This window comes from Dipteris shenzhenensis, chromosome 1 (genome assembly GCF_047967505.1).
Source record: "Dipteris shenzhenensis isolate YYH24624 ecotype China chromosome 1, Dip_SZ_1.0, whole genome shotgun sequence".
Classification (NCBI taxonomy): domain Eukaryota; kingdom Viridiplantae; phylum Streptophyta; class Polypodiopsida; order Gleicheniales; family Dipteridaceae; genus Dipteris; species Dipteris shenzhenensis.
Genome location: NC_141596.1, coordinates 51,465,811 through 51,484,998, shown reverse-complemented (window position 1 = coordinate 51,484,998; position 19,188 = coordinate 51,465,811). Strand labels below are relative to the sequence as shown.

At 39.3% G+C, this 19,188-nt stretch overlaps 1 protein-coding gene across 1 annotated transcript in view; it reads left to right on the top strand.

Moving 5' to 3' along the window:
• Nucleotides 1-15,717: 15,717 nt before the first annotated feature.
• Nucleotides 15,718-19,188, top strand: part of LOC147905998 (microbial Terpene synthase-like protein 13) — a 30,867-nt gene continuing 27,396 nt past the window's right edge. Inside the window, exon 1 of the mRNA XM_087382460.1 lies at nt 15,718-16,663. Within this exon, the coding sequence (XP_087238586.1) occupies nt 15,718-16,663 (946 nt within the window). The remainder of the gene's footprint in view (nt 16,664-19,188) is intronic.

Below are 19,188 nucleotides of genomic sequence, written 5' to 3'. Positions count from 1 at the left end.
ACACCATTTTTTTGAAAACAAAGAGTTTGTTGAATTCAATATATAAGTGGTGTATAGATACACCCTTTTTTGAAAAACAAACCATACAATAAATTATCTTATTGGTGGTGTATAGATACACCATTTGTATGGAAAAAAGCATACAGAACATTATCTTATGCATCTGAATCTTGTTCAGAGTCATCAGATTCATGTAATGTATTTGCACTTGATGGGTCAAGTCTTGCCAAATGATGTTTAATATGGACACGACTTGGATTAGGGATTGTGATACATTTTTCAACATTGTATCCATGCTTCTTTTTAAACCTTCGTGTCCTTGATTTCCAGCAATGAATAATGCTACTGACTTCCACCTCTATTAATCCCTCATTATTTGGAACCCATTCACATTTCTTTTGCAAGCATCCCTCATAGAGTTGTTTTATTGTATATCTTCTCGGGAGATTTTTCAATGGCTTTGGTTCATACCATAAAGCTGTAAATGTTATAGGAGTTCCCTTGTCATCCCTTTCTATCTTAGCAACCTTTTCAACCCAAATTGGGCCACCTTGGTCATCCAACTCTAAACCTAGATCAGATGCCCAAACTGCAACAAATAGACCCTCTTCAATCTCATTAGATGGTATAAACTCTGGTAAGTGTTTGTCTCCCTTCCTGCCACAATATTTTTGAGGTAAAAGGCATTCCTCTGCTTCCTCCATATCTACTAACATATTTATATCCAAAGGAAAACTTGGTGACCTAGCTTGCCAAAAGGATTCACAGTATTCAATGCTCATTAAGTTTTCTTGTCTTTCTACAGATTGGATAAGTGCTTCAGTTGATTTAATTGTCTCCAAATTCTTAGTTGATTGCTTAGGATATTTTTGCATCATACTTTGAAGATGTTTAATGAAGGCTTTCAAGCCTTTCATTTCATCTATGTCAAGTGATTTGTTTTTTGCAAGAACAAATCTAGTTTCCTCTAATGGAATTATTCGTTGTAATAAAGCATATGACTCACTCCATAAATGATCTCCATATATTGAGTAGTGCTTCCATTGCATCACTGGAATATTGTTATGCATGTGAAACCGAAAGTAGTGTGGATTTGTGTGTCCTATTAGGGCATCATCTCCTGTTTGTAAATGTGGCTCTATGAATGCTCTCCAATCTACCATCCTCTCTAAGATAGCCACTTCTGATTCTTCCTTGTGAGAACCTCCAAATTTTTTCCCAATTCGAAATAGCATATCCTCCATTGTCAAAACATCCATTGCCTTCAACTCACCAGAGATAACACTGAAGATTTGATCTATGTCTTCATGTATATGGCCGACAAGAAGAAAGCCAACTTCCACTTCTTCAAATATTTTCAAACCAACCAGCATAGAGCATAAAGCAAATATATATTTATTCTTGTTCTCTCTCCAACAATTATCAGCTTGTATTCGCAATGTGTTAGGTAAACATTTGTGAGCATCTCTGACCTTTCTTATTGCTTTCATGATTGATGTAACAACCTGGTTACTATCATGGTCATGCAAACTATCAATCCATACATCACAAAAGATTCGGTATCCATGTACTAATACTCCACACAAGTGTGCTTTTAGTCCACGTTTGCCCTCCTCTAATGCCGGTGGGATATGTCTATATCATGGCAAAGTGGTTGTATTCTGGTCCATGCAATCAATGGTGATGCACATGGACTTATCAACATGTGAAATAGCTTCCTCTCTCCAAGAAGCATACAACTTTCGAGCATCCTGCACATGACATTGATTGCCATTTAATATATCTTCCTCGCTGCTGCTCACATTTACTATGTTCAATGGCGTTTTTTAATTCATCACATGTCTTACATTTTGACATCCTTTGCTTTGATGGTGTCTTGACATGGCAAAAATCTCTACGCCAAATTTTGTACAAGGTTGATCGTGAAATCATGCTCTCATCTCTGTTTTGTTTCATAAAGTTTTATTGATAGTTTCTAGGATGACCTTCTTTGTTATTCCCAAAGGAAGATGTTGTTGGCATTCGACACGTCCATCTAGCATTATTTGTTGAAGATGAGGCTGCGGTAATGCATGGTCTTCGAGAACTTGCTTTAATGTTGTGGTTGCATTTATAGTGCTTCCATGGCATTTAAGCTTGTAGGTATTTCCATGAATTGTATGAACCACTTTTTCTTTCACCTCTGCCCCGATGGTCCAGTATATGCCATGTGATAGTCCAGTTAACCATTGATATCCTCGATTGCAAATGGGTCTCCCATTAACCATGGGTTTTAATCTAGGTTTACAGTGTCTTGTGCTCAAATCTTGATTAGTGCTTTGATGAAGAAAGCATGAAAACTCTTGAAGAAGATAGTTATGTCTATTAGGCACTGTCTTACTCCAAATACCAAGGCGTATGGCTGCACAATCATCTTTCCCAACTTTTCTAATGCAAAGTCTCTTGCAACAAACTCGCATAAGCATCCTTTCCATATTCTCCTCAGATAGCATTACATGTCTCTTTGGTTCTGGAATTTGATGCCATGATTCTTCGCCTCTTCACACTCACACACTTTCTTTTTGTAAATAGTGTCTTGCGTTTTCTAGTTGTAAGACCATCAAACCTCGAATCCATTTTCCTTGAATCTTCATCTTTATAATCAAATGCTGTGTGGGCTTGAGAATTATTTGATACCTTATAATATCTTGGAAATGGCAATCTAGTAGACATGTTCATTGATGTCAATTTGTTGCCAATGCCTCTTGAATTTTGTGGTTGAACTGTTTCTCCTTCGTAACTCAAGATTCTCCCATCTATGTTCTCTGGCATGCTAGCAACAATATTACGAACAACATGACAAGTCTCAGATTCTCTACCCCTTTTGCCTTGTGTTCGAGTGGTAACATCATGATCATTGTTACTAATATCATCAATTCCTATTATTGCATCACTTATCCCATCGATCTTTGCATGTATTTTTCTTTGTGGTCCCATCTTATTATTCTTAACACAAGACAAGTCTTCTATATCAGTAAGCATGTTTGAGTCACTTGCAACACAAGACAAGTCTTCTATACCAGTGAGCCTGTTCGAGTCACTTGCAACACAGGACAAGTCTTCTATACCAGTGAGCCTGTTCGAGTCACTTGCAACACATGACAAGTCTTCTATACCAGTAAGCCTGTTCAAGTCACTTGCAAAACAAGACAAGTCTTCTATACCAGTGAGTATATTTGAGTCACTTGCAACACAAGAAACCTTTTCTACATCAACATCTGTTACTATAATGTCCTCAATACCTATGAGCATGCCACTATGATACTCTTGATTACTACTATAGCTTCTTATCAATTTGGATCCCATTTGTGTTATAGTCTTTTTCTTCTGATAATATTCTGTTGTGTCTTCTCTGTGTCTTCTCATGACATTGAAGGAAACTGTCTTGGGCAAACTTGATTTCAAGAAAGCTAACCCCCATTTACAAGTATTATGAACTTGTAGTCGAGACGTAGTATTATGGACGTCTAAATGTGAAGTACTATCCATTGCATTTTGAATGACACTTGCACTAGTCAACTTAATTATCTCCACTATACAGAAAACTCTGAGCATAGCCCTTAAAGTTGCCAATTGCTAAAACTTCTCCAGAGCAAGATAACATCTCTACTTTTTCCCCCTCAAAATAAGTTTTCTTGATATCTTGAAAGTATGTCTTTGGAACAATTTCGTCTTGGTCCCAGAGTGTTCTGTGTGCTTGCATATCAAATATGTCACATTGTAAGCTATCTCCCAATGTTTCAAAGTCTCCATGTGGATATTTCAAATGTACTTCAGGATTTACAACGTTGGTGATTATTACTACACATCTTCTCTCACCACAACGTTGGAAATGACACACATTCATAGGATCAAGACTATGAATTCGTCCAAAAGCCACCACTTCATTCTTTTTATATAACACCACATCCATACCCTCTGTTAGGGTGAATACCTGTTTTATGTACAAAAATAGATTAGCAACTCAAAATGAACATAATAAATAATCATTGAGCTTATTATTACTTTATAACTTCTATATCGAAACTAGCAGAGAAGGCATTAAACCTAAACCCTAAACCTAAACCCTACATCCTAAACTTTAAATAATTAATACCAAAACATCTTAATCACCGTAAATCCTAAACTTTAAACATTTAATTCCTAAACCCTAAACCCTAAATCCTAAACTCCTAAACAATAAATCCTAAACCTTAAATCCTAAACTCTAAATCCTAAATCCTGAATCTTAAATCCTAAACCCTAAACCCTAACCCTAAAATACAACCAAAATTTAATGAAATTTTTTAATTTGTGCAACAGGTTGGATATATCCCCCAACCTGTTGCTTGAGCAACAGGTTGGGGGATATATCCAACTTGTTGCACGAATCAATAATTTTTCTTATTTGTGCAACAATTTGATATACAATTGGGGAATATATCCAACCTGTTTCTTGATTTGTGCAAGGTTGGATATACCCCCAACCTGTTGCTCGAGCAACAGGTTGGGGGGTATATCCAACCTGTTGCTCGAGCAACAGGTTGGGGGTATATACAACCTTGCACAAATCAAGAAACAGGTTGCCCTAAAATACAACCAAAATTTAATGAATTTTTTTAATTTGTGCAACAGGTTGGATATATCCCCCAACCTATTGCTTGAGCAACAGGTTGGGGGATATATCCAACTTGTTGCACAAATCAAGAATTTTTCTTATTTGTGCAACAATTTGATATACAATTGGGGAATATATCCAACCTGTTTCTTGATTTGTGCAAGGTTGGATATACCCCCAACCTGTTGCTCGAGCAACAGGTTGGGGGGTATATCCAACCTGTTGCACAAGTCAAGAAAATTCTTGACTTGTGCAACAGGTTGGATATACCCATTTTCTTGACTTGTGCAACAGGTTGGATATACCCCCCAACCTGTTGCTCGAGCAATAGGTTGGGGTCACCCCAACCGAGGCTTGTTGTTGGATATATCCCCCAACCTAGCAATAGGTTGGGGGATATATCCAACAACAAGCCTCGGTTGGGGTGACCCCAACCTATTGCTCGAGCAACAGGTTGGGGGGTATATCCAATCTGTTTCAAGCAACAGGTTGGGGGGGTATATCCAACCTGTTGCACAAATCAAGAAAATTCCTTGATTTTTGCAATAGGTTGAGTGTACCATTAACCTATTCCACTTGCAACAGTTTGGGGGATATATCAAACCTAGTGCACAAATTGAAAAAAATCATTAAATTTTGATTGTATTTTAGGGTTAGGGTTTAGGGTTTAGTATTTAGGGTTAAGGATTTAGGGCTTAGGATTTAAGATTTAGTGTTTAGGGTTTCGGGTTTATGATTATGTTTTTAGGGTTTAGGGTTTAGGATTTAGGGTTTAGGGTTTAGAATCTAGGGTTTAGGGTTTAGGATTTAGCATTTAGGGTTTATGATTATTATTTTAGGGTTTAGGATTTAGGATTTAGGTTTTAGGTTTTAGAGTTTAGGGTTTAGTATATAAGATCATGAGCTTAGAGTCTAGAATCTAGGGTTTAGAATTGAAAATTAGGTTTTAGAATTTAAGTTATAGGGGTTAGGGTTTAAGGTTTAGGGTTTAGGGATTATAACTATTATATAAGTTTAAGAGCTTAGATTGTATAACCTAAGATTTAGGGAACTTTAGGATTTAAGATTTAGGGTGTAAGATTTAAGGTATATAGACTATATAAAATATGCATTCCAAAGTATTTAGTTTAGATATATATAGACTATATGTTATATGCTTTCCAAAGTGTTTTGTTTATAGGTATGATCCTTTGCAAAGGCTTTACTTTAAGTAAGTATAAGTCTACCTAGTCAAAGTATCCTACTGATTAGGGACAAGCACATAGGCTAAAAGCACACCGATTCATATTTTCTTACATTCATGCTGCATGGTGTATTAGAAGGTACGATCCTTTGTAAAGGCTTTACTTTAAGTAATTATAAGTCTACCTAGTCAAAGTAACCTACTGATTAGGGACAAGTACATAGGCTAAAAGCACACCGATTCATATTTTCTTACATTCATGCTGCATGGTGTACCAGAAGAAATGAAAAAGTATGTGATAAGAAATATTCAGAAGAAATATGTATTCCATATAATGGATACCATGGATATCTGGTGGTTGCTAAAGTAAAAAAATGATATGGATGCAATGATACTGTAGTTTTGTGCAAAGCCTTAAACAAAGTTTAAGGCTTTTGCAAAGTATTACACATAGTAACAAAGATAAGTAAGTATGCTAAACCTCTTCTAGATCCTATGGTTTTAAATACCTACCTTACAAATACATTATCTAATTTTTCATTCTTCGACTAACTAAGAAGTATTATACACATGGAAGAAAAGCATACATGCTAAAAGTAAGTGTGTAAAATTTAATATTTTCTTATTTTTTAAATTAATTCAATTCTTTGATTGACTACTTTTTAAAATTGAAAGGTTATTAGTATATAATCTACATAATTTTAAATGTTATTAATGTATAATATTAATAATTTATATATTTATTTAAATTTATATAATAATTAATTTATATTTATATTAGTTTTTAAGTTAATAATGTATAGAATAGCAATATATTCACTAATTCCTCATTGTTTTAAGAATAAGTATTATATAAAGCACATATGCTAGAAGACTTCCCTTTCAAGTTATATTTTTTAAATTAATATATTTATATAATAATTATATTAATTTATAGATTAATAATATATATTTTCAGTAAAATTATATTTTAACATTAGTTAATAAAAATTTATTATATTATGGAGTAAAAATATTATAAATGGATTTCTTATATTAATAAAGTGTCATGAGAAGAGTTTTTTGAAAGATTTATGATTAAATTTTGTTTTGAAGTTATTGCGTACACAATAGGTAGGGAGGTTTGAGTGGTTTTGAGGTTGAGAGAGAAATTTGTAATAAAGTGTCGTGAGAAGAGTTTTTTGGAGAGATTTATGATTAAATTTTGTTTTGAAGTTGTTGCGTACGTAATAGGTAGGGAGGTTTGAGTGGTTTTGAGGTTGAGAGAGAAATTTGTAATAGATTGTTTTCTTTTTTGAGGAGTTTTTTGGAGAGATTTATGATTAAATTTTGTTTTGAAGTTGTTACGTACGCAATAGGTAGGGAGGTTTGAGTGGTTTTGAGGTTGAGAGAGAAATTTGTAATAGATTGTTTTTTTTTGTTGAGGAGTTTTTTGGAGAGATTTATGATTAAATTTTGTTTTGAAGTTGTTGCGTACGCAATAGGTAGGGTTTGAGTGGTTTTGAGGTTGAGAGAGAAATTTGCAATAGATTGTTTTTTTTTTGTTAAAGAGTTTTTTGGAGAGATTTATGATTAAATTTTGTTTTGAAGTTGTTGTGTCCGCAATAGGTAGGGAGGTTTGAGTGGTTTTGAGGTTGAGAGAGAAATTTGTAATAGATTTTTTTTTTGGAAAAATTGTTGCGTGCCCGATAGGCTAGGAGAGAAATTTCTAAAAATAGGTTGTGAGAGTTTGAGGGAAAGAGGAAAATTTGTGGGAAAAAAGATTTAATGCAAAAATGGTTTTTTGAAGTTGTTGCGTACACACAAGTTTTTGAGATAAGAATCGGATTTGAAAAAAAGTTCAAATTTACAAAAACTTGATTCTTAGAAGTTCTTGCGTACGCAATAGGTTAGAAATGAACTCACCTCTTGCAACATTTTGAAAATTTTTGAGAATCTTGCAACAGGTTGATGAGAGGAGAGAAGCGTGGAGTGTAAAAGAATGATCTTTGAATGAAAGAGAGAATGAAGAATGTTCTACTTATAGTGAACCTAAAAGAACTAAAAAAACCTTAAAAACTAAAAAAAGCTGACTTGACCTAAAAGCTACCCATTTCCTATAAAACTCTACTTCTCCTCATTCTCTCTCACAATTTTCCTAGAGCTCCACCACCTCTCCACCCAGGTACTCCCTCCCTCCCTCTCGTCCCTCCCCTCCTGCTTACCATCCCCTCTCCTCCCGCTTCCTCTCTCCTCTCCCTTCCCCTCTCCTCCCTCCCGTCCCTTGCCCTCCCCTCCCCCTCCCTTCCCCTATCCTCCCCCTTCTTCTCCCGCTTCCTGTCTCCCCCTCCCTTCCCCTCTCCTCCCGCTTCTCCCCTCCCTCCTCTCGCTTCCTCTCCTCCCCTCCCCCTCCCTTCCCCTCTCCTCCCCCTTCCCCTTCCCCTCTCCTCCCTGCTCTCCCTTCCCCTCCCCTTCCCCGCCTCCCCCTCCCCCTCCCCGCCGGCCCCTCCCTTTCCCTCCTCTCCCTCCCCGTTCCCCTCCCCACCGGCCCCTCCCTCTCCCTCCCCCTCCTCTCCCTCCCCCTCCTCGCCGGCCCCTCCCTCCCTGCCGGGAGGGGAGGGGGCCGACGCGAGGGAGAGGTGGGGAAGGGGAAGGGGAGGGGGCCGACGGGAGGGCGGGGAAGGGGGAGGGGAGGCGGGGAGGGCGAGGGGAAGGGGAAGGGGGAGGGGAGGCGCGGGGAAGGGGGAGGGGAGGCGGGGAAGGGGGAGGGGAGGTGGGAGGGCGCGGGGAGAGGAGGGAGGGGGGTTAACCCCCCCCCAATAATACCCCCCCCACCCCACCTATTGCGTGCGCAATAGGTGGGGTGGGGGGGCGACGAGGCAAGGAAGGGGAGGGGAGGTGAGAGGGCGGCGGGACGAGAGGAGGGAGGGGGAGGGTTAAACCCCCCCTGTTGCGCACGCAACAGGTGGGGTGGGGGTAATAATACCCCCCAACCCACTTGTTGTGCACGCAACAGGTGGGGGTAAACCCCCCCTCCCTCCTCTCCTCCCGCCCTCCCTTCCCCGCTTCCCCTCTCCCTTCCCCGGCCATTAACCCCCCCTCCCTCCTCTCCTCCTGCCCTCCCGTCGCCCCCTCCCCCTTCCTCGCCTCCCCTCCCGTCGGCCCCCTCCCTTCCTCCCTCCGCTCCCTTCCCCTCTCCTCCCGCTTTCCCCCCTCTTCTCCCTCTTTTTTAAGGTGGGGAGCGGTGAGGAGGACGGGAGGGGAGGGAGGAGGGAGAGGAGAGGGCAGTCGGGAGGGAGGAGGCAGGCGGGGAGGCGAGAGGGAGGAGGAGAGGAGGTAGGCAGGGAGGCGGGAGGGAGGAGGGAGAGGAGGCAGGCAAGGAGGTGAGAGGGCGGGGAGGGCGCAGACGGGAGGGAGGGGAGGGGGTCGACGAGAGGGCGCAAACGGGAGGAGGAGGCAAAGAAAGAGGAAGGAAGAGGCGGGATGGGGGAGGCGAGAGGAGAGGAGGGGGTTAACCCCCAACCTATTACGCACGCAACAGGTTGGGGTTAATCCCTCCCCTGCCCTAAGCTCCCAAAGGGCTTTAAATTTTTATTTTATTTTTAAAGACAAAAAAATTAAATTAATTTAATTTAAAGAAGGAAAAAAAAGACGAAAAAAATTAATTAACTTAATTTATTTTAAAAAAATAGAAAAAGTTAAAATAAATAAAACTTAAAAAAATTTTAAAAAATTAAATTAAATTTTAGATATAAAAATAAATGAATTAATTAAAATAAATTAAAATAAAATAATTAAAAAAAGATAAAAAAAATAAATTAATTTAATTTATTTTTAAAATTAAAAATAAATAAAACTTAAAATAATATTTAATTAGAAATTTATTTAATATTTTGAGTTTGAAAATCATTGTAATTCTCATTTTTTATTTTTGATTGTTTTTCAGAAAACTATGACTTCCAGTTTTGATTCCAAGGTGTCTTTCAAATACCTTAAACATGCTTGGTATTTTATGGAGCACAAATCAAAGTATTTTTTGGTGATCACTACAGAGAATGTGCCAAGTGTGAAATATTCTCCAGAGGTAGTAAGAAATGGTGGCATGGTCTCAAACATCAACATTAAAGAAAACAATTTGATAGAAGTTGTGTGCAAAGGAAAGAATGACGAGGTGGTTTACAAGTTACGAGTTACGCACAAGCACTTCTTGAAGCCCTTACTAGATTCAATTGAGGGATCTCAAGAATTGCTTAGTGCCTTAGAAGCATTGAAGAAAATGTGGGATGCATTTCCAAGTGGTGGTGTTGTACCTTCAGCAGTAGTAAGTGCAGCAATAAGTACGCCATCTATAACATGTAACCCTCAAGTTGTACCGCCAATATCTGTGGCGATAACTACGGTAACTCCGGCAAGAGTAACTACAATATCTACGGCAGTAACTACAATATCTCCAACTGTACCTACACCATCGACTGCTGCAACTACAGGAACAAGAAGGAGTGATCGTGGAGCAGATTCAAGTTCTACAGCTATTCCTAGAAAGAGAGCAAGAATAACTCCTACTCCACATGCAGATCGTTCAAGTGCAGGTTATTTAAAACTAGGTGAAAAATTGGATAGCGATGAATAGGAGGATCCGCAAGAAGAAGATACAAGTCTCGAAGACTTTTCTATAAGATTGGTAGACTTACATCCTCCAGAGGATGAGGGGTACATTTGGGAATTTTCACAATTCAGCGTGGCCACAATGCTTATTGATCGAGCTTCGTTGTTCACAAATCAAAGAAAGCTAGATAAGACATTTGCACGCAAATTGTATGAAGATACGAGGAAAACAAGAACTCCAATTGCCACTAATATCACTCTTCGTCCTATGGCGTTTAAGAGACTTCAAGAAGATGATCCTACATTGCCTGATGTCACATTTCAAAAGCGCATGGACTTTCTTGATGCTTTTGAGAACTTTAGAAGGAGTGACTTTGTTCGTGGAGAGGCTTTGTACCAAAGCCGATATGGGACTGACGTCGAGAAGAGATACATGCTGGCAAAGAATAGATTCTTGGAAAGATGCAGGTTGAGCCCATTGATGGGCAACACTTTTGTGAAGCTTGCAGGATCGCCCTTGATGAGGGAAGAAACGGAAACTTGCCACAAATTGAGTGGATGGAAAAGTTTCAACGGGTCATTTGTCATATATGCATATTTAACGATGACTCGAAGTACATTCTAGAATCAGAAAGGCTAAATTCTACTCCATTTAGGTTGAAAAAAGGCTCTTCTCTTTCTGAGATCTTGATAAAGGCAAGGGAGTTATGGATGGGCTATGGAAAGCCACAAACAGTGAAGGGCAGGAGACCTACATCTGAGTACATGGCAAAGAGGACTCGGTTCTATAGATGCTTGAAAGGTGTTGTAAGCAATACGCAAGGCATACCAAGTAATAAGGTTGAGGCAAAGGATTTGAACACTGCCGTTGCAAGATACAGGGATGTTACTTGCATTGTCTTCCACGAGGACTCAGTGTTTCAGAGCATGGTGGATGTTTGCCAAGCATATGAAACATGGAAGATATCCTTTGAGGCACCAGAGCACACTGCAACTCAGAGGAAAGAAATAAAGAAACCGATGTCTATTGTTTGGTGGAGAGCATTAAGGTTTGTTCCAGATGCAATAACAGAAGAAGTATGCAAGAAGATCCTAAGTGGTGACTGCTTCTTTGGAAAGAAGAGCAAGCATAGCAACTTGGATGAAGTGGTCACCCGAATGATTCAAAGTGAGGCTGCTCTCTCGGCACTATTATTTTTATTGAAATCTGATGATGAGTTAGCTGGCAAGTCAATTGATGTGGATAAGAAAAAAGCACTTAGCCTAGGTCAACTCCTTGATAAGACATGGGCTAGAAAGTGGTTGGCTTCAATGGATGCAGATGCCACACCAACAAAGGATCTAAGAGCTAAAATGCCAAAGGTTGTTGAGACAGAATATATGGACATCAAGAAAAAGGCCTTGCAGTCCACTGCCCAAGGTAGAGCAATTGGTGGTTTAGATGATGGTTCTCCATTCAGCTTCTCCTATGATATCCTGCTATCAGAGAATGATACAAAATTTACACACATCAATGGCATTGATACAGAGCATTTCATAACAATGAGCGGTCATGCTTGGGAGAAGCCATGTGTATTTTTCATAGATGAATTGCAAGACCTTGCAGTGTCACGAATAGTTGAACTTGTGCGGTTTATCGTAGAAGGTCCTATGGCAGATAAGAAAAGATCAATGTTGATCCTGTTCATGACAAAATCACAAAAGGATGCCTTGTATGCGAGTTTGACATCTGCATTTGGGTATTTACTTTCAAAAGTATACCATGGTATAATCCTACGCAATCATATGACTGTCTTGGAAGGCACTGCCATTCAAGTCTTGCAGCCTTTCTTAATGTGCTTCTTATCCAGGGGTGGTGGCAATCTAATCAAAATTCCTTTAAGGACTCTCGAGCTTCATTACTTTGAGGACAATAAGGTTAAGCTTGATGCAGCAATGGTGGATTATAGAAAGCTGATGGATCCTGATGTGATACTAGAGATGACAAAGAATTTACTAAATGATGGGTGGGAAGTAGCATTGTATCGAATGGGTTTTGCTGCTGAGAAATTGCTACACCAAGGTAGAAATGTAAATGTCATTGATACCCCCCATCAAATTGAGTTCTTTGACACATATTATAGTTGCACTACCTTCTTTGAAGAGGAAAATGTCAAAGAAGAGGGTAGTGAGAAAAATGTCGAAGACGAGGGTAGTGAATCCGAGGGTGATGATTCTAGCTCAGGTGATGATGAGGATGAAAGCTCTGCATCCGATGACTTACGCCAAGAAGAAATCCGCACAAAGAATAAGGGTGATCAATTGTCAACTAGAGTCAAGGAGGTTCCACTCATCATATGGGAAGGCTCGCGGCAGCAAGAAGTAGTAGTACAGCACGTCACAGGAAAAGGTAAGGCTAAAGAGGTGGAAGCACTTCCCTTGAAATTAAAAGTGAGGAAGGCGCCCTTGATCTTGGGTGAAGGACATGCAAGTGGATCAAGCAAGGAAGCCTTAATCAAAGAAGGTATGGACGAGGCAAAGCATGACTAGGAGGAGTTACCAGGAGGCATAGATGGTTCTTCTACCATGATCTTACAGACTCCAGAGCAGCCTACTAGTCAAGAACCTAGTAGCCAGGTCCCTACTCACCAAGAACTTGGTCATGAGACTCTAGAGCAGCCTACTAGTCAGGTGCTTGGAACTGAAGAGCAAACTATTGAGGACCTTACTACTGAGACTCCAGTCTTAGAGCAGCCTATTAGTTAGGACCCTGGTAGTCAAGGGCCTGGCATTGAAGACATTGGTACTGAGTAACATGATGGCTGACGGCTTTGTAATCACAAGTTTTGAACTTCTTTTTTGATTTCTTTACTCTCATTATTGTGTATAAAGATTGTTTATGAGGTCCATTTTATACTTAATGGTGTATTTTAAACTTTATGTCAAATGTGTTTTTACAGTTAAGGGTGTTTTTTAATACCAAGTGAGTTGTATATGTACACCACTTACACATAAAAGGATTTATCTACACTACCTTTCTAAGGGGTTTATGTACACCACCTTTCTAAAAGAAATGGTCATAAAGGTGTGTGCACACCACTTATACATAAAGGTGTTTATTTACACCACCTTTCTAAGAGAATTTGTCATCTATTATTGGTCATCTATTGATGTTCTTAGGTGATAGTAGCTCAATTCACAAGAAGTTATGAAGATGTTTATGTAGACCACCTTTGTAAGAGATTTTTGTGAAGTTATGAAGATGTTTATGTAGACCACCTTTGTAAGAGATTTGGTTATGCATTGATGTTCTTAGTACTTAATCATCAAATCTTTTGTTTTGAGTTGTCAAATCTAGTTCAAAAAACAACATTACTAGTATATTCAAAATTTTTGGACTGTTTTTTGGTCCATTTCTCAAATTGGACTTTACACAAGTCCAAAAATTTTGAATAGTGTGTTCCTCTTATCTACCCCCTATTTACGGGACCTTACCTTATAAAATGTACCTTCCTTCCCTTATATAACCCCCCTCCCTTACACTCACATGGTACCATACGATAAACCCTAGTGGACTCCCCGGGCTCTGAGGGATCTATTGATCTGTAAGGAGTCCGTAAGGGACCTTTGCAACATAATTTAAATGTTTCAAAGAAGAAGACACAATATGCAGTGCTTTTTCATTTTTTAAAACTACTCATAGGACAACATTCAACATCTCATCTAATCAATCAAATTTTATATTGTATTTTATCTCTAAGGAGCCTATTCCTTTGACGGCCTAATTCTATAATGTGGCTTTAAATTTTTTGACACATATATAAGATGGTGATCTTATATTATTGACTTTTATATCCAAGGGACCTTCCTTTGACCGCCTAATTTTCACACTATTTTATAAGATGGTGGTCCAAGGGACCTATTCCTTTAACGGCCTAATTTTCACACTATTTTATAATTTGACTTTTTTATAACACAGATAAGGTCATGGTCTCTTATTAAAATTAAAGGGTTACCGACATGATTGTAATTCTTTTAAAACAAAGACACAATATGCCTCATTGATTCATGTTTTAGAAACTATTTAGTTTTCCTCCAATGAACAATTTTTTATAGGTTTTTATCTTTGAGGGACCTATAATTCCTTTGATGGTATGTTCTGACTATTTTAAAGCTTGCATTTAAGGCTTGATTAATATACAAGTTTCGTTCAATGTAGGCTTCATTATACATAAGATTAAGGTGTCCCACTAAACTCAAAGAGTTCATAAGCATGATTGTAATTCTTTTAAAAGGAAGACAACTTACAATTACTTCAGGAGTCATAGTGCACCCTAAAATCCTTTAATAGGTCAAAATAATTAGGTGGGTGCCGACTAAATGAATAGAACTTTAAGATGATCGTAGGCATGAATAGGAGATATTGTCTTCCTCCAACTTTATGTATACCCATCACCTAAGGGCCTTAGCACATAGATGGGGCTAGCATGGGTTTAGGATGGGAATATTTTTGTCATCATTACTCCCATCCTACACCAAGTGGTCTAGGATGGATTTAGAATGGGAGTAGCCACTTTTTCTCCCATCCTGGACCATGGCCTCTAGACCTTGGCAGCCAGAATAGGTTCCTCTTTTTTAGGGATTCAAAAACATGGAAGGATGACATGTGTCCTTGTCCCCACAAGGTCCCCACCTCTTAAGCACATGAAATGATGCCATGTGTCCTCTTCCTCCTAAACCCATCCCTAGTTCTTTTTTTGTTAGCACATGGTGGGATGGGAATAGGATAGAAATATGCATGGGACCACTTGGGACCACCTTTTCCCATTCCCATCCTATTTCTTCCCATGTGCTAAGCCCCTAAGTAGGAAGCGTGGCTTTATGATAGATTTAGGGGTTTCCGCTTTGTCCGTACCGGATGTGGGGGGGCCTGGAAAAGATGCTTATAATAACATGTGATTATAAATACGATGTTAATTATGGTGTGGTAGTTAGAGCGTATAAATGTTGTTGGATCAATTCCCAATCGTCTATAATCTTTTGCACTTCCGACGCTCAGCTTTTTCGCCGACCCACAAAATAGGCTAGGGACCACACGTGACACAAACCCGATACGGCGTTGATGGGATAGGACCTGTGTCAGGTCTGAAATATCGGACACGATGATGTCTCAGGTCTGAAATATAGGACACGATGATAAACGTGTGCGTTGATCTTACTCCGTCGGGCTCTATTTATTACCGATCTTCTTCTTCTCGACTTACCCGCATACCGACTCCCGCTCTATCCCCTTCGATCTGTCTGTCTTCATTCTATCTTCGTTCTATCTTCCTCCATGGAGAACTTGCCTTCCAATGTCCAAAATATAACTATTCCCCATCCCCAATGCTCCTTTCCCTGGAACAATCACCCCGATTGTCTTCAACTCAAATCCATTTGTGATTCCTGGGTCGTATCCCGCTTCAAGGACCTTGCGAAATCCGGCTTTACCGACAAACTCCTTGTTGAGTCCAGGTTTCATCTCTTTGCGTGCCTGGCCTATGCCAATGGTATTAGCAAACGGATGGTACCCATAGTCAAGCACGTCGCCTGGATGTTCTTGTTGGATAACTTCCTTGACGATCCCAAGGAAATGGGAGCCAACTCGGCTGCGGCTGATGAGATTTTGCAATCAATTATAGGTGTCTTAGAAGGCAAAGTCATCAGTAACTCGTCCTCTTCTCACGTGGCGCGCGTGATAACCGAAACTGCCGCTGATTGGTGGAACGAGATCTGCGAAGAGATGCCGAAGACGCAGCAGGGTCGCTTTATCCGATACTTCAAGGCGTTCCTCGACGCGAATAGGAGCCAGGTTATCTATCGACAAACACAGACTGTTCCTGATCTAAACACTTTCATTGAAATACGTCGATGCACTTATGGGTGGTATCCGCCCTCCATACTGATGGAGTACACGCTGGGCGTAGAGCTTGATGAAGAAACATACACGAATCCACTCATTTGCAAACTGCAGGACGCCACAACCGACAATCTCTGCTGGGTGAACGATCTGGTGTCGTTCAAAAAGGAGTATCTTGAAGGCGATTATTTCAATCTTATTGCAGTGATGTATTTGGACTATTCAAAATCCAAATCCACATGCAGTCCTGTCGACTTGTCGGGGATTGTTTCGGAAGTGTGCGAGCTAATCAAAGTCAAAGACGAGGAGTGTGTTAGGCTGGTGAACGAGATAACGAAGACAAGCCTGATGGATAAAACTGGGCTGCAAGGCTATCTCGAAGGTGTGGGCAATTGGCTGGCGGGAACACTTTACTGGAACTCTTTGAGTGCTCGATATGCAGATCTATCTACACACTGATGCTTACATATGTAAGGTCATGTCTACACATCGATCTAAAAGCTTGATTTGAAAGTTTGCCTCTCAAATATCCCTTATTTAAAGGCATCAATCAGTTCATGCTTACATAGTTATTACATGTAAGGTCATGTACTATCTATCATAAGGTCGCAATGTATGCCTCTTGGGACTTGTTATCTTTCAAAACCTCCTTTATCTTGGTACAATATATATGGAAAATAAAGCCACTAAATTAAAATGTTCCCTTAGTTTTTTGAATCAACAAGTTTTGACCTTATAGATAGTTCTATTGATGGCACATAAGCCAATTAAAGTTTTTCCATAATAAAACCTTGCTCTTACTTTGCTTTCTTATGAAAGAAAAAGTTCTTTAATAAGAGCCCATTCCTACTTACTGCATGAAAAGCATGGCATTCGGATTTTAGATAATATGATACATAATATAATAAATGCGGAGTTCCTTTAAGTGTTGCTTCTATCTATAAAAGCTGCGGCTTTTTCCTCAAAAGAACAATTCATAGCTTTAACCTTTGAAAGCCAAGACATCATTTTTTACAATGCACCTTTCCAGAATATAGAATAGAATCGCTAAAATGTCCCTTAAAAGCTTTGTTTCTACACAGTGAACAACATGCCACTATAGACAAGCTAAAGAAGTAAACAACACAACAACATGAGACACAGAGACAAGCACACATAGGTAGTGTGAGGATAGAGCTTCACATAGATGTTGCACATAAAGCAAGCTTCCATAGGCATAAAGCAAAACTCAAATTAGATAACAATTGGCATATAGCCACATTGTTGCTACATGTACCTCAATAGTACTATGTTGCACAATGCCACACCATCACTAACATAGGCAATCCTACCACATAAGCAAGAGTGCCACTTAGGCACACTTACCTTTGTAACATATGTACACGCTTGTTGGTACATGGATAATTATGCAATGCCATCTAATATTCGAATCTTAATCCATAATATAAATTCAAGATAGTCACAAATCATATGAGGAGAAAAAAACCTATCGATTGTAGCTCCTAGTTTATATATGCCTTTTGAGATTGTATCTAAGAGATATCCAAGTAAGATGTGGGGATGTATGAAGCCAATGCATGATTAGGTCATGTAGCCATTTTTTGTGAAGTATATTGCATATGGGTAACTTGCCTGGCCCATAACTTATGCAGTGCCTAACATAATTTGAAAAACTTGGTCTCCAAGCAATAACACACATTCCAAATTCGAATGTGAGATTTAAAAAAAAGAAATTAACGTTTTGAATGAGATTGTTAAATAATTTCAAGAGTTATGTTGCATGTGAAGCCCCGGGGGGGGGGGGGGGGGGGGCACTAAGAAATACGTAAGATAGCATGTGTGATCAACAAAAGGGGTTTTATGTAAGTATATATTCATCTTCTACTGAATATCTACTATGTTTAATCATTCAAATGTTTTGTTATTCATATCTACCTCCTTGAATTTGGATCCACATAAATCTATGATTGGTAGGCTTCCAGATGACGACGAGTACATAAGGTCAAGAAGGATATAGAATCAATTGGCAAAAGGTGGCAAAGCATCATGTGAGTATACCCTAATCCTCATCGTTGTCTTACAATCGACGCTCTTATCTTATTTCCTAACTTGTTTCGTTCTTAGGGAGGAAACTTTGACCCATATAGAGACCTAGACATGGAGACTAGATCTTAAGACGAAGCAGAGAGGCTCATAGAAGAGGAGGTGGATCAGGCCTACACAGAGAGGCTATATACGAGGAGGGCAAGGAGGACGAGGAGGGTGAGGAGGATGAGGAGAGTTGGAGGGGGAGGAGGAGCAGTAGGATAGGACATTTTGTCGTTTGGTATTTTGGCACTTTTGCCATTTTATAGGGCATTATTTCAGTAGATTTGCCATTTTCCACTTCGGCACTTTTGCCATTTTGTAGCGCATTAATGTGGTAGATTTTCCATTTTCAACCTCGGCACTTTTGCCATTTTGCAGACCCTTTTTGTAACATTGTAATGTAATTTTGTAGACCTCTTTTGTAACATTTATAATGAAAAATTTTTTTGTGGGGCAGGATGGCAAGCCCCATCCTACCCCATAATTTTTTTAAAATTCTATTAGAACGTTGGTATATACTGACACTCCAGTGTCGGTAGATATCAATGTTCATACCGATGCCCATACTGACACTGGAAACATTCACTTACCGATGCCCATACCGATGACTATATCAACACTTTCTTTGCGATGTAGACACCGACGAACATTCCAACACTTTTCACTGGTTAAGTTTTTTTTTCTTTGTATTTAGCATCAGTATCGGCATCGAAAAGTGGCCTGTATCTTGTAGTGACCTCAATTTCAACCTTTCCCAGCAGCTGAATTTGTGATTGGCAAAGCTGATCGAGATCATCTTGGCTTTGTGTTATTGTTATA